A 22554-nucleotide genomic window follows, 5' to 3' on the forward strand; every position below is an offset into this window, starting at 1 on the left:
ACATTTTGTTTTTACCTCTTATTTTAATCTGCCTTCCATCGTGTTTGTTTGTACTCATTTCATACCTTTCTCTCCCCTTCCCTCAACTGGATCTTAATTTCCCTGAAAGCATATTTATTGCACCTATTTTGCATCCCCCCAAAGTACCTAACACAGGGCTTAATCATAAAAGGTGCTCATTACCCATCAAAAAAAAAAAAAAAGGCAATCTAGGCCAAGCAGTTAGTAATAGGCTAGTGAGCAGAGGATTTTTAACCAATGGCTTGGCCAGCACAGAATATCTTCTTTGTGGAAAGGGTGTCTGGCTACTCTTCTGGAAGGCCGTACTCCCCTCTCAGGGTGGGCAGAAACATGTTCCTGAAATATTGACTATTAATATAATAGTTTGAATGTTGAGCTTGGATGTGTGGATTTGTGTTTCAGCACCTCGAGTGACACAGTTAGAAGGAAATTCATGTGAAATTTTGTGGGAGACGGTACCACCAATGAAAGGCGACCCTGTCAGCTACATTCTACAGGTTTTGGTTGGAAGAGAATCTGAGTACAAACAGGTAAGAGCCAGTGTGCATGGACGGATGTGGCCTGTCAGGGTCAGGCTGGCTCTTTGCCTCTGCCTGTGGCCGTGAACTACATTTCTCTTAAAATCAATTGTAGTAACTGCTTCACATGTACCCATTACCTAATTTAATAGGGTATTAATAGCCCTAGCTTACAGTTTATTTTGTATGTGGTGGTATTCTGAAATTTTCAGTTCTTAAGCATAATCTTGTGAAGTGTTTTAGGTTCTATAGATTTGTTTGGCATTGGCAGTGATGTTCTCAGTCTCAAAGTGTGTATGTAACTGAAAACTAAAGTCCCAGTGGTTGTACTCTAGAGGGAAGTAGTGTCAACCTAATCACTGAAGCTCGTTTTCTGTCCTGCCTTCCCTAAGGAAGTTATAATTGAAGGATAAGGAAGATGACCTATCAGCCCTTGAGGCCTGTGATTCAGAAGGTCTAGGTCACTGCTTGTCATCATTTAATGTGTGAAAGATCACCCAAGAATCTGTTAAAATGCAGATTCTGATTCAGTAGGTATGGGGTCAAGGTTCAGGCTCCCAGGCAACATCGATGTTGGTGGTCCATGGACCATAATTTGAGTGGCAAAGCTGTACTGATCACTTAGTGAGCCCATACAAAAGAGAAAGTGATTGGGGTATAAGCTAATTCTTCCAAAGCCACATATTATCTTGTCATTGACTATGAAAGATTCAGGTACTCTCTAGTTTCCAAAGCATTCCCAGAAACTTAATAACTATGTGAAATCAGAATAACTCTGTTACTCCATTAGGAAAGCTGAAACTCATTCCTTTTTTTAATTTTTTTTTATTTCCCTAATAAAATTGTTTTTTCTACTGTATAGCACGGTGACCCAGTCACACATACATGTATACATTCTTTTTTTTCCCATTATCATGCTCCATCATAAGTGACGAGACATAGTTCTCAGTGCTACACAGCAGGATCTCATTGCTAATCCATTCCAAAAGCAATAGTTTGCATCTATTAACCCCAAGCTCCCAATCCATCCCACTCCCTCCCCCTCCCCCTCCCCCTCGGTAACCACAAGTCTCTTCTCCAAGTCCATGACTTTTTTTTCCTGTGGAAAGGTTCATTTGTGCCATATATTAGATTCCAGATATCAGTGATATCATATGGTATTTTTCTCTTTCTGACTTACCTCACTCAGTATGAGAGTCTCTAGCTCCGACACATGTACCCGCATGTTCATTGCAGCACTGTTCACAATAGCCAAGACATGGAAACAACCCAAATGTCCATCGACGGAGGATTGAAACCCATTCTTTATTGCACTTTTAATAGAGGTGCACATTTGTATCAAACTCAAGAGGCTGAAGGTAAATGACATTAGCATAATTTGTGAGGACATCTTTATTCAGCTGTTGAGGCTCCAGATATATGAAATAAGTAGAAAAGAATTTTATTCAGGGTTTCTGTTAATTTTCAGGTTAATATTCCTCACATACTAATAAAGAATACTTATAAATAAAAATGTATAAAAAGAGTCAAAAGAAAATGTTAGTAAATCTTACTGTTCTTTGTTAGTATGAAGTGTCAGATAAATGAATGAATTGCTTTAAGCTCATTTTGTCAATACATATTTTATTTTATTTTATTTTTTATTTTATTATTATTTTTTTTTTTGCCTTTTCTAGGGCCGCTCCCACAGCATATGGAGGTTCCCAGGCTAGGGGTCGAATCGGAGCTGTAGCTGCTGGCCTACACCACAGCCGCAGCAATGCCAGATCCAGATCTGAGCCACATCTGGGACCTACACCACAGCTCACGACAACGCCAGATCCTTAACCCACTGAGCAAGGCCAGGGATCAAACCTGCAACCTCATGGCTCCTAGTCAGATTCGTTAACCACTGAGCCACGTCGGGAACTCCAATACTTATTTTAAATATGACAGCCACCAGTATTGGTTAACATCAGTAGATGATGTCTCTGAAGTCTCCATCATTCCTCTTAAGAGCAAAAACACTATCGTTTCCTTTCACTTTACAATCCTGTTTTATATAGTGTATTTCATTTCACAGTAAATGATTTTATATATACATCGTTCACCTCACTTCACAGATATGATTGATTTCAGAGTCTCAGCTCGCACAGAGAGCAGAGGATTTTCCCACTGGATTTAGTCATCTTTAACACCAATACCATCGTCCTGCCACATAGCAGTGCAAAAAAATGGTTAAAGGACGAACGAAATGTTACCAAATTTTCCTCCATATCATTTGACACTTAACAGTATTCACTTCCCAACGGTACATTCATTGCATGTTCGTCATCGTATTTTCAAAACTTTTTCTTCTACCTACCCATGCTCTTCAACCTGTTCTTGGGAAAATGTTCTGCTTCTCAAAAGCACAGTGATGACTGGTTCTTTTTTTTGTTGTTTTTTTAATTGAAAAAGCATTATTTGCTCAATATCTATACATCAGGCATTGCCAAAATATAGGTTAATCCATTCGTAAATTAGATTTCATTAGCAGATTGGCTGTTTTGAATATTGCTGTTATATGTTTTGACCCATGAATATACAAATACTAATAATACAGTTACACATATATCTCAAAATATATTCTTATTTTAAATAGCTGTAAACAAGAGGGTTTTTTGTTGAAAATAGGTGAAAACCCAGTACACTAGAGCAGGCTCAGTAGATGGAGATTAGCTTTATTTTCATAACCATGTGTTTCCTACTTTTTTACCAAGAAATGATTAAAGCAGGTAATGGTACATGAAAAGCCACGGTTGAGTCAGGGACAATTTGTACTGAGTTTTTTGCTTCTCCCCATTCAATAAGCATTAACTTAAACATGATGTTTTGAGTACTTCATTCACTTGTTCTGGACACAAGATAGGGAAAGAAACCTATTTATATTATGTGTGCAGAGTAATGGTTAAAATAATTATGGTCCAGAGATAACAGGCTTTGAATTCATAGAGTCAGAGCAAAGGAAAATGAGAGGTAATCATTGCAGAGCATACACCACGGCAGAGCTGTGGGCTTATAGGAAGCACTGTGTATACTTCAATTATAGCCCTAATCAGACAGGATCTGCTAATGTGTAGGCTTGTGTCATTCATTTTATTTTCCCAGGACTGGCACATAGCTAGGTACTCAGTAAATGTTTCTTGCATGCATGAAAGAGGCAGTTTCAAAGGTTATTTGTACTGGCAGTGGTGAGGAGAATTAAACTTCACCACAGGGGGATTTATAAGTGATATCTGTAACTTAGGTGGAAAAAAATGACCCATAATAGGACAATGTCCTTCTGTTTCCCAAGCTTATTTTTACAGGCAACATATGGCAAGGGCCAAGGCTTTTTCTAATATTTTGTTGGAAACATTGACTTTAACTATGTAATTAGCTGTCTTTTGTTCAGCTAGCATGATATAGGGTGAGCAGCTGGTTCTAATTATGATACAGTCTATTAACTTAAAGTATTAAGTCTCCACCTGAAGTCTTACTCTGCATTAGAATGCATGCATATTTTGATTTGGCTTTTCTGTCATTTAAAAAAAAAAAAACCTTTCAAGCACAGCTTTTTTCAAGAAGCCTAAAACTTCTTTTCAAGCAGTATTAATTGTAAAACATTTTTGAAAAGAATGAAAATTGTATGTATATGCAGGTGTCTGATTTTTCTCACAGGACAGAACATAAACAGTCTCATACATAGTGATGTAAAGCAAAGTGATTCACATTTATATCCCTGTTCTGATAGCAACAGTTTTTGCATGAAACACTGAAGATGAGTAAAGGGTAGCAAATTGCAGGAAACTGTTACCTATGGAGAGTCAGATTTGTGACAAATTATCAATATTGCTGGTGCTCAGATTTGTTGTATTAAGAAAACTTTTGATACACCTGAAAATTCATAGAGCTCCACATTTAACTTGATGGCATCTCTGTATAAATTAGGGGTTTTTTGGTATCATTTTTAGAATATAGTATTGGGATGCATTGCTTCTTTGTAGTATCACACAAGTACTGTGAAGAAAAAGATCTCAATCTTGACAGAACTATTTTAAAGACTTGGAGCTTACTTATTTTTTAATGGTTTGCAATTTAATTCCCTAATATGGAAATTGAACAGGCTGTGACTCTCTTGTTGCACAACTTTTTAATTTGGCATAAAGAAAGAGTCCCATCCAAAGCAAAGTGCGAATAGATCAAGATAGGATTATTTAAAAGCTACCATTTTGTCTGACTGATTCTTAAGTTTTTTAGCTTTACAGGTCCCTTTGAGTACTTGATGAAGGCTATGACCCCTTATACCAGGAAAATGTTCGTGCATACGTCCATTTTAAATTGCATGTGAAATAAGTGTAAATTCAGTTTTTTGGAGTTAGGTACAGGACCCCTGGTTCCTTGAGAAACTGGTTAGGTGCTCTGTACTGTGAGGGCTGCCTGGCATATTACAGAACAGTACAGCTGCTGGTCTCAGAGTTTACGGGCCCAGTGGTGTGAAACACAAATCCCTAAGAAGCAGTTCTAAAACAGTGCCCTTGCCTGCCCTCTGTGGCTCAAGAGCAACAACTCCTGCCCCGCATTGCACCCTCTTCAGAGGTAGCCTGCAAGTTAGTGGATTCCCACTTTAGCCCAGGAATCAAGGCAGGTCACATCCACCTTTTATAGTCTCATGATCTTAGAGGAATTAATTTACCTTTTTTTGCATCAGATCTGTTCAGTAAGGAGAGAGTGCTGTGTAGATGACGACTCTGTGCAGTTATGTCTCCTTTTCCAGTTCTTGGGAGAAGGACGGTATTAGTAAAGAGACGCAGGCATTGGCCCAAATCTAAGCCTCCAGCAATCTCCCCAAAAGGTTCTCTGTTTCAAAAATTTCAACTACACAGCATGTCACTCTGAATTAAGGGTCACAGATTCTTCATTTCATTTATCTGGGTATTACTTTATATCCTCTCATTTGGAATAAACATGTCAAAATTACTTCAAAATATATATCAAATAAAGAACAGAAATAGTCTTTGTAAAAATATTGTGCATATACTTACTATGATACTATGATTGGTTACTTCAATAAAGATAATCTTAAATGCAGCTATGCCTTTTAAATTGGGTTGAGGCAGGAGGAAGAGCCTCAACCCAATTTAAAATGGTGCCCCTGTCAGAAGGAATGAAAACAAAGGGAGACGAGGCACGGCCTGCAGAGAGGCACAGTCCCATGAAAAGTCACCTCAGCTGGGCTGCAGGCCTGATGACCTTGTGATCCAATGGCTGTATTATTTACACAAAAACAAATCCATTATCTCAAGCCTCAGGAACCAAAATCCTCAGGAAATGAGGTACTAGGATTGTTTTAATTTTTTCTTAGCTAAGAATGAATCCAAAAGGCTTAATAAACATTGTTGACTTCTAAAATATATTAGAGAGCCCATATTTTCTATCAATACCCTGAAAACAACCTAACCATTGTTAATGACTCCATTTTGTACAATGATGTCTGTACCTGTACTAAACTCTGGTTTGTGTGTGGGTTCTAATATTTAATGTCACAGATACTTGTTTCTGATAATTTTCCTCTCTTTTCAAACAGCGTAGTATAAAAATATCTACTCTTCAGTATTTAAGGGTCCTAATTAGAGAATGTTCCCTGCACATCTGCTTTTTCCTAGCCATTGTGTTGGTTGCTATGGAGATAATAGAACACAGTCCCACACTCAATACATTTATCATATATTTTTTAAAGATAATGCTAGCATTGTATTGTTACAAGGGGGGAGGCCTCTTCTGATTAAAACAGTAGGAATACCTAAAAGAAAAACATTTACAAATTAAAGCCTAACTAACTTTTGATTGGACTTGTCATTAAGGAAGTTCCCTTCAGTTAGATACTCATTTTGCCCTCACTAAGCATTTTTGCCTAATGGTATGAGGAAAGTAACACTATATATCGTCTGTTCAAGATTCCATGGCAGGGGCTTCTGGGAAATTAAATATACTTCTGAATCAACTTTCTTAGAAGGATCTAGCCATGCAAATTCTGGAAAACATACAAATAATGTAACACTAGATATAAGTGAATATTTATATCTGCTTTCCAAAAGCCTCCCAAACATCTGTGGGGATCGGTTATCAAGTGGTTTTCTGTCATGAGGTCATTGTTTGGCATAAAGTAAGAGCCCACATCACAGAAATGCTGCCCAAGTCTTTGCTTGGCACAGACTGGGTTGGGAGACTGCTTTCCATCCATTTATAGAAAAGGCAGTACTTTCCTTCTGGGGCAGTGGGAGCCAAGGTGAGGTGATCATGGAAACACCAGGGAAGCTGTGGGACCCCCAGGGAACGCACAGAGGAAGGTCTGGAGAGGCTGACCTGGTCTCACACTGTTGTCATTAGATGAGGACTAGCATGGAGGACAGGTGGTGCTGACATCACCACATACCCAAGGGAATAGAACCAGTGGAGCTGGGGTGGCTCTGGTGGTGAGCATGGTGTTCGAGAGGTGGGATCTCCCCTTATTCACTTTAGACCTTAAGAAATTGATAGCATCTCTGATACTCAGTTTTCTCATCTGTAAAATGGAAGCAGTACTCACCTGCCAGAGTAATCAGGAGGACCAAATTTGGTAAGGATGACTTATCTCCAGCATGGCCCTTTCACAGAGGATTTTTCACATACAGTTCTCATTTAATCTTCAGTCCCCCCTTGGGGTTGTTAGGTACTGCTACTGTCCCCATGTTAAAGATTAGAAAACTAAGGCCCAAAGCTGTTACTTGCCCAAGGTCACAAGCCTCAAAAGTAGCAGATCAGGGACTTGGACCTGGAATCCACATACCAGTTGCTGTTCCTCTACTTGAGCGGAATCTGCCCAGTACCTTCCAGTAACCCAGTCAGACCAGACCCAGATCCCCAGGGTTGCATAGAAGAGCTCCAGCAGCTACAATATTTCACCTCTGATAAGTGTATAAACATTTCAAGAGGTGAGGCCTTGGGAAGAATTGATGAAAGAGGTCTATTTGGGAGTTCCCGTCAGGGCTCAGTGGAAACGAATCTGACTAGCATCTATGAGGACACAGGTTCAATCCCTGGCCTCGCTCAGTGGGTTAAGGATCCAGCGTTGCCATGAGCTGTGGTGTAAGTCAGACTGGTGTTGGCTGTAGCTGTGGTGTAGGCCAGTGGCTACAATTCAGATTCAACCCCTAACCTGGGAACCCCCATATGCCTCGGATGTAGCCCTTTAAAAAAAAAAAAAAAGAGGTGTATCAAGAAAGCTTGCAGCTAAGGCTTTGATGGCAGCTCTTCTCCAACTCCGTAAATATCCCAACATTAACTTATCATCACCATAGAGCCAGAGTGGATTGTGTACCTGACCCACTGCAGAACGGAAAGCAAAGAGATTGATAATATGCTGGTGCTATAAGTTGCGAATTATTCCCTTCATGAATGGTCCCAACAGGGTTTTTTGGTTTTTGGTTTATTTTTTGTTTTTGTTTTTTGTTTTTGCTTTTTAGGGCCACACCTGTGGCATATGGAGGTTCCCAGGCTAGGGGTCTAATCTGAGCTATAGCCACCCGCCTATGCCACAGCCACAGCAATGCCAGATCCGAGCCATGTCTGCGACCTACACCACAGCTCATGGCAATGCCGGATCCTTAACCTACTGAGCGAGGCCAGGGATGGAACCCGCCTCCTCATGGTTCCTGGTCAGATTCTTTTGCACTTCGCCATGACAGGAATTCCCAACAGTTTTGAAGAAAGGACTTGTCTCAGAAGATACCATCTTGAGCATCCTAATTTAGGAAATTAAAGTAAGAGCTTTCACAATGAAAAGGTCTCTTTAAGGAAAAAAAAAAAAATGTATGGCATCATTTTCCTGAGACCACCCACATGCTGGGAAATAATTCGTAGACAGTGCTGTCATGATGTAGTCTGAACTCCTGAATAGCTGGCTGTGTGGGGGTTGGGGCAGTCACCATGACAACGAGCTCATCTTAAAACATCCGTTTAACATAACCCATCACTGGGCTATGAGAAAGGAGTGGTCTCTCAGTACCACTGGGGGTTTTCTTACAGCCCTTTTGTTCTTGATTGCTCCAGCCCAGTTCTGTCTGTAACCCCAGTTGCTAAGACACATGCCACAGTCTTTAAAGAAACAGAGTAAATTGGAATTCCTGTCATGGCACAGCGGAAATGAATCCAGCTAGGAACCATGAGGTTATGAGTTCAATCCCTGGCCTTGCTCAGTGGGCTAAGGATCTGGCGTTGCTATGGCTGTGGCATAGGCTGGTAGCTATAACTCCAATTGGACCCCTAGCCTGGGAACCTCCATATGCTGAGGGTGTGACCCTAAAAAGCAAAAAAAAAAAAAAAAAGAGTAACTTAACCAGGAGGAACATGCTTAAGGTCTTAAAAAGGGAATGGCAAAAACAAGGGTGAATCTGGAAAAGTATGAGAAACAGAATTGACTCTGGGGTTTAGTCACTAAACAGATGTACAATGAGACTTTTAAAGTCTACTTGTAAAATTTGAAAATGAGGGAGGAAAAATCTTTAAAAGGCTGAATATCAGGTGAACGCTGGAAGTCTGATCCCTTTTCTATTTTTTTTAAATTTTAATGAAATATAGTTGATTTACAGTACAGCAAAGTGTACAGAAAAGTGATAAGGTTTGCATATATATATCTTCTTTTTTATATTCTCTTCCATTATAGGTTATTATAAGATATGGACTCTAGTTCCCTGTGCTATACAGTAGGACCATGTAGGTTATCTATTTTATATATAGCAGTATGTGTACTTTAATTCTACATCCTAATTTATCCCTCCCCTTCCTGTTTCCCCCTTGGTAACCTTAAGTTCATTTTCTCTGTCTATGAGTGTATCCCTTTTCTTTCTCTTTGCTCAATACTTAACAAGTTGCCAGTGCACTTGTATTCTCTGGTAGAATGCCCTGCTTCTTATAGAAGCTTACATGCTGGGCTTTAGAAACGCTAAACATGTGCAGATTCCCACTAACTCTCTTTAGCTGGAGAGTGTTTCAAAGTTGAGCTTGTTGGAAATATTCTTTTTTATTTTCTAGGGGATTTGTATTAATGAGCAAAATTCATAACTTTACTAAGATGGCCTATCAGTTGAAAATGAGCCTATCACTTTTAATTGCTGTATTTTACTAATATATTTGGAGTAGTTTTTAAGTTCTAAATAGTAGTAGTAATAATAATAACTTTTACCGTGCAGTTACTTATGAAGCAGGCATGGTTTAAGCACTTTACAGATGCTAACTCAGTGCCAGTCAGCTAGGAAGTATTCAGTTAATTTTACTTTTGTGTTTAATTATTAATCAGCCAAATCGCTTTACTGATTTGGTTGAGTTCCAGCTAGTTTTTCTATCATGGATTTTTATGTAATTTTAAGGTGATTATCATTTCCTCTAAGTTTTTTTGAGGATCAGTACCACCTTTTTTTTTTTTGTCTTTTTGGTTTTTTCTAGGGCCCCACCGGAGGCATATGGAGGTTCCCAGGCTAGGGGTCTAATCGGACCTACAGCCACCAGCCTACACCAGAGCCACAGCCACACCAGATCTGAGACTCGTCTGCAACCTACACCACAGCTCATGGCCACGCTGGATCCTTAACCCACTGAGCAAGGCCAAGGATCGAATCTGCAACCTCATGGTTCCTTGTCGGATTCCTTAACCACTGAGCCACGACGGGAACTCCGAGGATCAGTACCACTTTGATAGAACCATGTGAGACCTCTCTCTTCCACCCTCCCACAGAGATTCCTATTATCCTCAGTCAACTCAAAAGGTGATAATCTCTAAGTGAACTAGGTAGTTTTCCAGTCCTCATAATAGTATGCCTCCTGGTGATTGTATTAGAGTTAACAAAGGGGAAGAAAACATCCTAGGTTCTTAATGGAAAAGGTCATTCAGATAGGAAACACTTAAGACAGACCATTAAATTTAATTAAATGTTAATTTGTGATAAATATGACTGCATCAAAAACTTTCTTTAAAAAATGATTAGGTAAGCCACAAGACTGGGATAGAATATTCACAACACATATCTGACAAAGAACTTAACTCCAGATTATATAAAGAGCCCCTACAAATAATAATAAAAGCAAAGAAAAATAGACAAAACTATTGAACACACTCTTCACAAAAGAAGGTATTTGACCAATGAGCACATGAAAAGGTGGGAAACACCCTTAGGCATCAGGGAAATGCAAATGAGGTACTATTCTCATTTAAATGAGGTACTAAATTTAGTCATTTTAGAATGACTAAAATATAAATGACTGACAGTAACAAATATTGGTGAGCAGGTGGAGCAACTGGAACTCCTACTTACTGGCAGGAGTGCAGAGAAATGTGCCTGGGAAAACTGTTTCTCATGCAGTTAAACGTAGACTTATGATCCCGAACTTCTACTCCTAGGTACTCACCCAAGAAAAATAGAAACTTAATTCTCCAAGACTGGTACAAAAATAAGTACTCCTACTATAAAACTCCCAAACTGGGAGTTCCCATCGTGGTGCAGTGGTTAACGAATCCGACTAGGAACCATGAGGTTGCGGGTTCGGTCCCTGCTCTTGCTCAGTGGGTTAAGGATCTGGCATTGCCGTGAGCTGTGGTGTAGGTTGCAGACGTGGCTCGGATCCAGCATTGCTGTGGCTCTGGCGTAGGCCGGTGGCTGCAGCTCCGATTCAACCCCTAGCCTGGGAACCTCCATATGCCATGGGAGTGGCCCAAGAAATAGCAAAAAGACAAAACAAACAAACAAACAAAAAAAACCCAAACTGGAAACAGTACACATGTTTGCCAGAAAACAAATGGAGGGCGTTCCCATCGTGACACAGCAGAAACAAATCCGACTAGGAACCATGAGGTTGCAGGTTCGATCCCTGGCCTCGCCCAGTGGTTTAAGGATCCAGCATTGAAGTGAGCTGTGGTGTAGGTTGCAGGTGTGACTCAGCTCCCCTATTACTGTGGCTCTGGCGTAGGCCAGTGGCTACAGCTCCAATTAGACCCCTAGCCTGGGAATCTTCATATACCACCGGTGCAGCCCTAAAAAGACACACACGCACACACACACAAAAGGATAAATCCAGGTATAGACATATGATGGAATATTTATTCTTCAGTAAAAGGAACAACTACCGAGTGAATAACATGAGTGAATCTCCTTGGCACAAGAGTGCATAGTGTTTGATTTTGTGTGAACTTCTAAAGCAGGCAAAACAAGTTACAGAGTGAGCATTCCTAGTAGTGTTAACCTCTCAGGGGTGGAGGTGGCACATCTTGAAGAAGTAGAGCCAATTGTCAAAAAATCATTCAACTTGAGACTTTGCACTTTATTTGTATAATTTGTTTTTAACTGTCTTAAAAAAATTTTTTTTTGTCTTTTGTCTTTTTTGTTGTTGTTGTTGTTGCTATTTCTTGGGCCGCTCCCGCGGCATATGGAGATTCCCAGGCTAGGGGTTGAATCGGAGCTGTAGCCACCGGCCTACGCCAGAGCCATAGCAACGCGGGATCCAAGCCGCGTCTGCAACCTACACCACAGCTCACGGCAATGCCGGATCGTTAACCCACTGAGCAAGGGCAGGGACCGAACCCGCAACCTCATGGTTCCTAGTCGGATTCGTTAACCACTGCGCCACAACGGGAACTCCTGTCTTAAAAATTTTGATTTGTTCTGTGCACCAAAATTAGAGAGCCCTTTGTAGGAATTAAATCATCTTCTGAGTTATAGCCTAAATTATAAAAGTTTTAGTGAGGTGCATCCTTATTAACTTATGTCGGCTGCAGTTCTAGTCAGTGCCTTATCAATATCAGAGTCACTGGATTTGTTACGTTCTGTTCAGAGTAGGTTGGAATACTTTATGGATGAGATATAAACTGGGAGAAATACCTTTCCATAACATTTTTCTTAATAATGTAGTTCATTTAAACCAAGCCAGGTCCACAAGGCCCCCAGTGTTATATATGATTATTATTGCAGAGACCACAATGTTGTTATAAATTAATTGACCAGGATTTTTCTTTTTCTCAAAGGTGTACAAGGGAGAAGAAGCCACATTCCAAATCTCAGGCCTCCAGACCAACACAGACTATAGGTTCCGCGTGTGTGCATGTCGTCGCTGTTTAGACACCTCTCAGGAGCTAAGCGGAGCCTTCAGCCCCTCTGCGGCTTTTGTACTACAACGAAGGGAGGTCATGCCTACTGGGGACATGGGGAGCTTAGATGACCCCAAAATGAAGAGCATGATGCCTACTGATGAACAGTTTGCAGCCCTCATTGTGGTCGGCTTTGCAACTTTGTCCATTTTATTTGCCTTTATATTACAGTACTTCTTAATGAAGTAAACAAACCCAACAAAACTAGAGGTATGAACTTAATGCTACACATTTTAATACACACATTTATTCAGATACTCCCTTTTTTTAAGCCCTTTTGTTCTTTGATTTATATACTTGTTTTACAGATTTAGCTAGGAAAAAAAATATCAGTGTTTTGGTGCACCTTTTTGAAATGCAAAAACTAGGAAGAGGTTAAACTGGATTTTTTTTTTTTAAAAAAAAAGAAAAAAAAGAAGAAAAGAAAAGCAAACCAGATACCAAAAGCTAGCTTACTCTTTCTTTAAAATTTTCAGATTTGCCTTTAACCTGTTTTCACTGATGTCTTTTGCAAGCCTTTGATTTTTTTTTCCATGTTACAGCTTAGTGATTTATATTTACCAGTCACTTCTTATGTCTTGAGCATCTGTATCTGTGAACATGAATCACAGTGTGTGTAGTTACAGGGCTAGGATTTCAGTGTTGCCATAGTATTACCACACAAAAACAACCACATAGAGGATGTGTTCACTCAGATAAGGCTGCCCTAAACAACCATTTTGTCACTCAGTTATTTAACTGTGTTTAGCTCATTGAAATCAAAATGTGTACTTTAATCTGAAATGTTTTAATAATCTCTATTTCTTATGATTTTAACACTATGAGCTGCCTGTCTCAGAAATCAAGTAACCAAAATGCACCTCTAAATTATGGAGCATTGTAGATTTTACCACGTCAATTCATAGCAGTAACTTTATGAGGGCATTGTGCAATAGTTAGTTGTTTCCTTGTTCAGCTATTTTAAAAGCTGCTTTAACTTGTTTGTTTGTCTTTGTATATAACTACTTCTAATCTAATCACTAGAGTTATTATATTCTGTTATGTTTGACCAGAATTGTATGACGAGAACTGGTGACAGTTTAGTGCCTCTGCCCATTGTCCATGATTTACACTAATCGTGAGCAATCTTCTTACACGTCAGCTCATTATTTTTGAAAGATTTGCCTTCTTCAGGCTGTTCTTTGAGGTATCAATGAAGTGAATGAATTTCAATACCTAAATTCAGTGCACATAATACTAATCTAACAGCAGACAAAAACTGATGAAACCTAAAAGAGTCATCTAAATTTGTAGTTCTTATTTTTGTGGGGTTGACCTGGCCATGTGTGGAGAGGGAATGGTGTTTGGTGGTAATTAAGCACAGGGTGTTTGGGGGTCAAGGAGCCGAGATTCTCTCCCTGAATCTGTCACTAACTTGCTGCGTGACCTGGACACGTCACTTTACCTCTCTGTGCCTCAGTTTTCCCATGCATTAAAAATAAAAAAATAAAATGGGGATTCTAATGTTTGTAAGTGCTTTGAGATCCTTGATCAACAGGTGCTATTGGAGTGCAAAGTGTTATCCTTGCATGTTTGAGTCATGAGATAATCAGTTTTAACCCAAAGTCATTGGATTATTTATATGAAGTCCATAATGTTCGCGTACCTCAGGGACATTTAAGAGTTGGAGGTGCAAATATATTCCAAAAGGGTGCAACAGACACAGTGTATCCCCCTGCTTCAGTTTTTGTATATTTTTGCTACTTGGTTTTTCTTGATCATAGCTATTTTGTGCTTGGTCTATGTTGTCTTAAAATGCAGTATCCTGTACTAGCTTATAATATTCCCATACCAAAGTCATGGGGAAACCAACAATATTTTGTTTTTGGTTTATTTATACTATATTCTGCATACAGTACTTTAAATGCCAATTACAGTGCAATCTTTATTTATTGTAAAATTTTTAAAATGTACTTATGTACTAATTTTCCCTTGTAGCATGTTATTTTTTTTTGTGTTTTATACTTTTGTAATTTTAGGTCAGTCTTGTTCCTTGGTAACATCTGTAGTAGTATCATTCTTCTGACATTTTCTTGTGTTTTTAAAGATAAAGAGCATCTAGTGCATTAAATGCCAAAAAAAAAAAAATCCATTATCAGTGATTGAAACGTTTACATGAACCCCCCAAAAAAATCATCTCTTGAGAGAAAGTGCTAAGATCAATGATTATTCTGTGTGCCTACATTGATGTAGTACTAGAAAATTCTGTATTTTCGTCATTGACTATATTAGTTGAATTAGCCTTGCAAACTGATGGCATCAAGGTAAACATATATTTGCCAAAGTTCTGGCCTTCCAAAACTCATTCCTCTCAATGTATAAAATGACCCAGTGTAACATTGCATCTGCATTTTCTGAAACAATTTCATGCAGGTGTTTTGGGGAGATGGCATTTTTTTAAGCAATGAAGATTCAACTGAGTACAAGAACCCCGTTTGCAGGAGGAAAAAAAAGCCCCTTTTTGGAAACATTTCAGAACTGCTGCTATCAAGAAATTCTCTGAATTGGTTGAAATTTTTTAATGAAATATTTTAGACCAAAACCGCTATGAATATTTTGATCTTTTTGAGATGTTCGTACTATCTGCTTTGCCCCTGGAAAGCTGAAGTGTGTGAAACACTAGCTGATGGCACTTTATTTTATTGCTCTCCAATATTCAGTGGTATTCATTATAATTTTCTTCAGTCAAAAAAATGGTTCCTCTATCTGGCTCTGTTTTCTATCACAAATATGTATATGTGATACTGATATAGAACTATATATATATTGCCATTACACACGAACAATAAAATAAAGTGTTATGTTAACCTTCTCTCTTTGCCCTTTTGCAGTATGTAGAAACGAGTGAATGGCTTTCTGATGCTCTGTATGTCAGACTCCTCCCTGGCACAAGAAATTCCAGTCATGTGAAGCAAAATGCTCTTTGTCATCAAATTGTTTAAAAAGAAAACTTTTTAAAAAAATTTTTGCATATTAGCTGCCTTGTTCTTATCAACTTGAAACGTTGGCGTTTTCTAACCATGTTTTGTTGGCTACAGTAATTCAGTATTCCTGTCAAAATTGAAAAGTGCCCTAATTGAATGTGTTTGAATGTTATCCTTGCACAATTCTTTAAATTGAAAGACAAAATGTTTTACCTCACTGTTGGACATACATTCCAAACTTTTCAACTTTAGGAGAAAAAAAAAAATAATCATACGTTTTCCTGTATTGTAAATTTTAGACTATTTCATATACATTGTATTAAAACTGCCATATCAATTTTAATGTATAGATTTTGCAAATACTATGCTATATGTAATACCTAACTGTATCTGTAGTGTATATGTAATATATTTATGCCCAATAAATGTTTTAAATCTTTCTGACTTAAGTAGGGTTCTTCTGCAGTGAATAGGATTGCTACTGTTGTTGTTGCTTTTTAAAAACTTAAACCATGTCCCAGAGGTCGGAAATTCAAATGCCTTTAGAGGCTAGGAAGGTGGCTTAGTGCAGGATGCTTGCCATGCCATCCAAAGGGGTGGCTCTGACCCAGCTCCTCCTGGTTGAGGTCCTGCAGGCTTGCCACCTGTAATCTCATAGGCTGATTTATCAAAAGAAGCTACAAATCCAGATTTCCCAATATGAGCCAAATAACATGGGATTGTGAACCCTATTGGCCCATGGGCTGCCAGTTCTTTGTCAGAGTGTGTGTGGATCAAAGGTTACCTCTTTGTCTAACCTTTTATCCATATGCCAGACTCAGGTGCCCAGGTCTCCCTCTGTTCACCTAGCACCTGGCATGCCCCTCTGTGATGGACTGGCACAGATTTGATCTCCTGCAGGTCTCATTCAACAACAACAATAGCAATAAAGCATAGAGGTAGGTAGGTCCTACTACAACCATGGTTTTGTCATGATTGTATTGTTTTGCTAGAAGTCCCTACTATCTTTTTTCTCTGAGGGGAAAATGAATGGGGAAACTGTTTATAACTCAAAGTTCACTTTCTCATATGAAGAATGGTAGTCATCTTTTGGGGTAAAAATGTCAAGTTAAATACATCAAATTTTGCATGCCCCTAATACTTCACTATTGAAAATATAGTGAAGGATTTTTTTTTTTTTTAAGTCACAACTGCTCTCAATGCTAGGAAGAATGGGAGAGACTTATTAGCACTACAATTTTGGAAGCCTGACAGAAGAAAGCTGAATTCGAATTTAGCAAGAGACCAAATGAGTGCCAACTCAATTTACATGCAGAATACACTGAAGGCTCAAAAACTGACAGAAGCATGTTCCTTTGAAGTGAGGTGAAGGGGAAGAAGAGCCTAAAATAGTATTGGTAGAAAGCTGTTTAAAATGCTATTACATCCGTAAAATCCATCCCCATTTTCTTTCAGCTGGACTACTGTCCCTCCACTCTTGCAGGAACCAAGTTTATCCACAGGAGAAGGTAACAGTCCCTGGACTAAGAGTCTTACCTGAAGATAAAGGGGTCCAGCTAAACCAACCAGAGCACCCTTTGATAGTACATGCCAGCCTTGGCTACCACCTGGGGAGCTTTTCAAAATCCCTGTGTTCAGACCTATGCCAATAAAATGAGTATTTCTAGAGTATCAGTGTTTTGTTTTTTTTAAAGCTCCCCAGGTGATTCCATGGTACAGCCAAGATTGAGAACCACTATTCTAAAGTGAAACTCAGTCAGCAATCTTCTATCAGCTTTTCAGTCCTCCAGCTTAACCAAAGGTAACATGACATCTGATAAAGCTGCTAACGTGAATAAAAAGTCCAAAGCCAACAACTCGGAAGAATCAGAGGCAAAGCGTGAAGAAAAGCTTCAAAATCCTCATATCCCCAAAGAGATGAGGAAAGCTAAGTCACCTACAGACTAAGGATAGAAACCTATGGAAAAGGAACACGTGAAGAACAGAAACATTCTTAGAAATTAGACACTCAGTAGAAGGGTTGGAAGCTGCAACTGAGAGTAACCCAAAAACTAGGGGGAAAAAAATGAAAGGATAAAGAGATTAGGATCAGACTAGGACATTGGATATCCAAGTAATAGGAAGGCCTGAAAAAACAAAATGTAGCGGAAGACGTCAAACATGTGAGTTTCCGGGGTGAAAGGCTACAAGGGCACTCAACACAAAGGAGGAAAATAGGACTTCTGCCAAGGCACACCATCTAGAAATTTCACAACTAGGACCAAGAGAAGCTCCCCATCAAAGATGGTCAGGTAGAAGGATTAGAAGTCAGAGTAGCTTTATACTTCTCAGTGGAGCAGCAAGCGGGGAATCAGGCAAGTGCATAAGATTTTGAATGAAAGAGATTTCTCACCTGCTTAATCAGTCAAGTGTAAAGTATCATGAAGGCATTTTTAGAAACTGGAGCACACAGAAGTTTGCCTCCCAGGCACCCTCTCACAGGAAGCTACTAGAGGCTGTGTTCTCCTATGTAAGTGACTAAACCATGAAAGAAGCGTTCATGGGATTCTGCCTCCAGTGCTCAGAAGGATTTGTGCAACTATGATTTTATCCCTTCCCTATCCTAGTCATGGTGGGTCCATAACCCCCCCAACACAGGTGTGCATGCATACTTTCCTATATGGAGGGGCTGCAAAATGATCCTTTTAAATACTTCTCAGGATACTTGCCTTAGACTAATTAAAGGTAATAATTAAATCTGTGTACAGGCACCAGTACCCTTTATTCAGGGTGGTAACTAAAAACAATTTCCCACCTCCACTGCTAGATTCTTAAGTACCTCAAAAGCTGGGGGAAAGGAACCTGTAGCCAAGGCAGCAAGTCACTCTCAGCCCTGCAGTTCACAGCACCTTCTCTGGCACATAAGAGAAGCTAAAAAAGAATAAAATAAAATTTTTAAAAAATAAATAAAGGTTTAACTCAGTTGACAAATTTGGTCAGAAAAGTTCTCATAGCAGTGATGAAATCCATAAGACACTTTCTCCTTGGTCTTTGCCAAGGTGTGTTATTTTGGTTGCAATATTTTGATTTTTTAAAAAATAATGGTCAATAAATTAAAGTGTGGAAATTTCCCACGAAATACAGGGATTCCAGATTCCAATGAAGTTTGAGAGACTGGGCAACTCTAGATCTTCTTCAGGAATGGCTATAGACAGGGGTGAATAATAGCTGTCGTTGTTGGCATTTGCTCTGCATGTGGCTACATTTCCTACCAAATCCCTGGCATGGATATGGATGATGACGTCTAATAGCAGAAAAAGCCTTGGCCTCAATTCTGTCAACAGAAAATAGAGGGTGGGGTGGGCAGGAGCAGGACTTTCCATGAATAATGTGTAAGGATATCTGTAAATCTGCTTTTCCATAAAAGTAGCAAAAACATGGGCCAAAAAAAAAAATACTGCATAAAAAGTTCTGAAAACTTTTAAAGAGCTGCAGAAATTAAACAAATGCCTGTTAACAATCTGAACCTTGGTAGGAACAGCAGGTTTTGTGGTATTTTAACTCAATATACCCCAGCTCCCCAGCAGCCTTGAAAACCAGCAGCCCTACAACCACTGAAAGGAGCACACTGGTTTGAAGCACCTCAAAATGTTTCATCCGCAACACAGCGTGTAACCTGTCATAGCTCTCTGGAAAAGCCCCACTGTCAGAGTGGTGGTTTTCAACCTCCCTCAGAGCTTGCTCTATGGGAAAAGCTTATACCCAGGGTGTTTGTTGAAAGAAAGTGCAATTTTTTAACACTACAGCTACTCGAGGCTGCCATACCAATGAGGGCAAACGAGAACTGGCCCAAAACTTCAAGATCTGAGGAATGAGATGTCCACTGGGGGTTTTAAAGCTTTTAACATAGTTCTTGGGGTCTAGAAGGCCATGTGCCTGTGCAGAGCTGTACACATGCTCAACAATGTCTGAGACAGCCCCAGTTGTCCTCCTGACTTATCTTCAAGATTTATGCAAGCAGCAAATGAAGGTTAAGGCAGAATTATAAATTCCCTGTGCATTGAAGTTCTACTCCAATGTACAGAGCCTCTTGACTAAGAGTGGAAGACTTACTGGCACAAGGCATTTAATGGAACTCTGTGACCATTCATTAACTGACCGGTAAACACAACAGATATTCTACTGGCCAAGTGCAAAGAAAAGTCTGGAAGGATACAATCTGAATTTGTAACTTGGATTTACCCTAGCAAGGAGTGGGAGGTCACAATCAAAGAGGATTTTAGTATTAACTAATATGTTTGCCTTTTAGGTGAAAAATGCATTTATGTATTATTATGTAATGAAAATTAGTTTTACAGTAAACAAATCCCTATAGAAGAAATAATACCCCTCCCTGTTTTCTGAGTCGAGGAATAAATAACGATGCTTCTTAATGTTTTCCCCCTAGGACTGAAGTACAGATTTCTTTTCCAAAAACAAGGTATAAGAGAAATGTGTTCAATTTGGATAAACACAATTTCTTGCAGACATGAGTCATTGAATGCTTATGATTTTCCACTATAGCCTTGTTTGTAAAAGTGAGGAGGTACACAAGATAACTAGGTAATTACTGTTAACACCTTTTAAATTATGTAGTTTTTGTCATCTGTACTAGGGAAAATTTTAACCAGCATGTAAAAGAAAAACAGATAAAATTAAAGTGTATATTTAAGTTTACAAAAGAAATATAACAAGTAAATAGTGCAAGTGCTACTCAGATATGGCAGAAATCATAGATTTGAAAAGCAAATGACTAAAGTTTGAGAACAATGCTCCGTGAACACTGCCTTCTTAAAAATACAAATGGGTCTATGCAACACAACACATGTTTTAAATTTGCATCTGCAAATACATTCTTTTTCCCTCAGGTGAAAAAGTATACTGTGTTCCAGAAAAAGGAGTGTGAATAAAAATCACAAACCACAAAGAGCTAGAAATTGAACTGAAATAGAAAGTTTGCGTAGTTGATCCCTACCAGCCTTAATAAGCTCCTTATACCTTCCCACTGTGCAGATTTTCATATTCGATACTTACAAACAATTACATGACCAAGAATTAGCTTTTCTAAAGTTAAGGTGCTTTTGTCCGAACCCTGAAGGTTCAATAGCATTACTTTCACAGAGCCTGAAGTAAGGTGCAATAGACTTGGGGTTCACAATAGGCGGGTGGGAGAGAAGGAAAATATAATGGGCCTCTACTGATTGTCTGCACCCCCTCCCCCAGGCAGTGAACCAGGGACTTCCTCTCCCACCTCAAATTCCATCCACTTAGCTTTTCCACAAGTTGCAAAATTCTTTTCCCAGACCTAATATATTATTCTAGGGATGGGTTCTTAGTCATTTGGAATTAAGACTCAAGTTACTCTTGCTCTAATGCCTGGAACTGCAAGATGCAAACCTTGAAAATTTTGAGGAGCTGGTTTTCTTGGTACAAAGTCAGCCAGTGGACAATCAGAGAGAAACACACTGGCAGGAAAAGAGAAGCAAAAAAAAGGGTCGAGGCGGGGAGGGGGTGCAAATATGTACTAAGAGGTCCCTAGTTAAGGCCTCGTTTATTCTGTCCTTAGCTTCATTCAGACTCCTTCCGTCATTTCCTTATGCCCCTTTGTGTTTATACTAGTTGGACTTGAGCTTCTGACCCCACCTCAACCAGCATAGAAAGCACTTAAGACCTGCTTCATATTTCAAAAAGGGGGCTTCTTTAAATTAGGATATACAATGTACAAAATGCACAACATCAAAGATTTTTGTGCTGGGAATTCATTCAGATTTGTCCCTTTCCTTTGTATGTTTTTGTAGTGTTTTTACTTTTTAAATCATATACATTGAATTTAGGAAAGCTATAATCATATTTTTAATTTAAAAACGTGGTGCTGAATTAGAGCATTTGTTTGTGAGCACCTGACATACATCCTTTCATTTATGCCTCATAACAACCCTTTGAGGCAAGCTTAGCTATCCCCTTCAAGTACAGGGTGCTCAAGTAATTTGGGCAAGGTAATAACTATTGATGCAGGATTCAAGCCTTGTTCTAACAAATTTCTGAGGCCGGTATACTCTAACCTGTTCTGGCTGTGCTGCCTGCCAGGACTCTTCAGAACCTCTTGTATTGTGGTTACATTTAACTGAGGTGAACAAAAATGGCACCAGCATTAGACTTAAATCTCATAAATAGTGTGGTGTTAAAATAAGGTTTAACAAGTATTAAAGGACAAGAAGCTATAGTTTTGACCTTCACTGCCATCATTTCCCCTCCTGATAAAAGGCTCCAGGTGTATTCATCCAAGAGTCAGATATTTGACTAAGGAATGATCGTCTCTCTAAAAATGTACCGAGACTCCTCTGAAACAAGGAGTTAAAACTTAGTTCTGAGCCTTGGTTTCTGCCAATATAAGGAAACTTTTGAACTACATAAACTAAGGGCAGTGACAGCCACAGAGCAAAGAGGAGGTTCTACCCCACATCCAGGATGGGCTCTGGACACTATACCACCACTCACTCCCCCTATCAAGGTCATAATGAGAAGCACACTCTAAGGAAAGACATGTCTGGCATTCTATACCAAAACCAGCCCTCACACCCAAAATATTGGACTCATGAAGTCTACACAGAGATGCCCCCACATTAAAAACAAACAAACAAACAAACAAACAAACAAAAAACAAACAAAAACTTTCAAAACCATAGTAGATAACTCTCCTAAATTCATAAAGATAGAGAATCCTCGGGGGGGAAGAAAAAAAAAAAGCAGGAGGCATAACTCTCCCAGACTTCAGACAATATTACAAAGCTATAGTAATCAAGGCAGTGTGGTAGCAGTACAAAAATAGATATACAGACCAATGGAACAGAGAACCTAG

General features: G+C 39.2%; 1 protein-coding gene across 4 annotated transcripts in view; it reads left to right on the forward strand.

Moving 5' to 3' along the window:
* Positions 1-17346, forward strand: part of FNDC3B (fibronectin type III domain containing 3B) — a 345183-nt gene extending 327837 nt beyond the window's left edge. For 3 of the 4 annotated variants that reach the window (XM_047786565.1, XM_047786572.1, XM_047786578.1), the window contains 2 exons: positions 424-551; positions 12592-16121. In XM_047786565.1, the coding sequence (XP_047642521.1) occupies positions 424-551; positions 12592-12903 (440 nt within the window). In that variant the 3' untranslated portion in view covers positions 12904-16121. Of the gene's footprint in view, positions 1-423; positions 552-12591; positions 16122-17132 lie in introns of those variants that run through there. The other variant, XM_047786588.1, reaches the window with a different exon arrangement.
* The last annotated feature ends 5208 nt before the right edge of the window (positions 17347-22554 follow it).

Source organism: Phacochoerus africanus, chromosome 1 (assembly GCF_016906955.1).
Source record: "Phacochoerus africanus isolate WHEZ1 chromosome 1, ROS_Pafr_v1, whole genome shotgun sequence".
NCBI classification, from domain to species: Eukaryota; Metazoa; Chordata; class Mammalia; order Artiodactyla; family Suidae; genus Phacochoerus; species Phacochoerus africanus.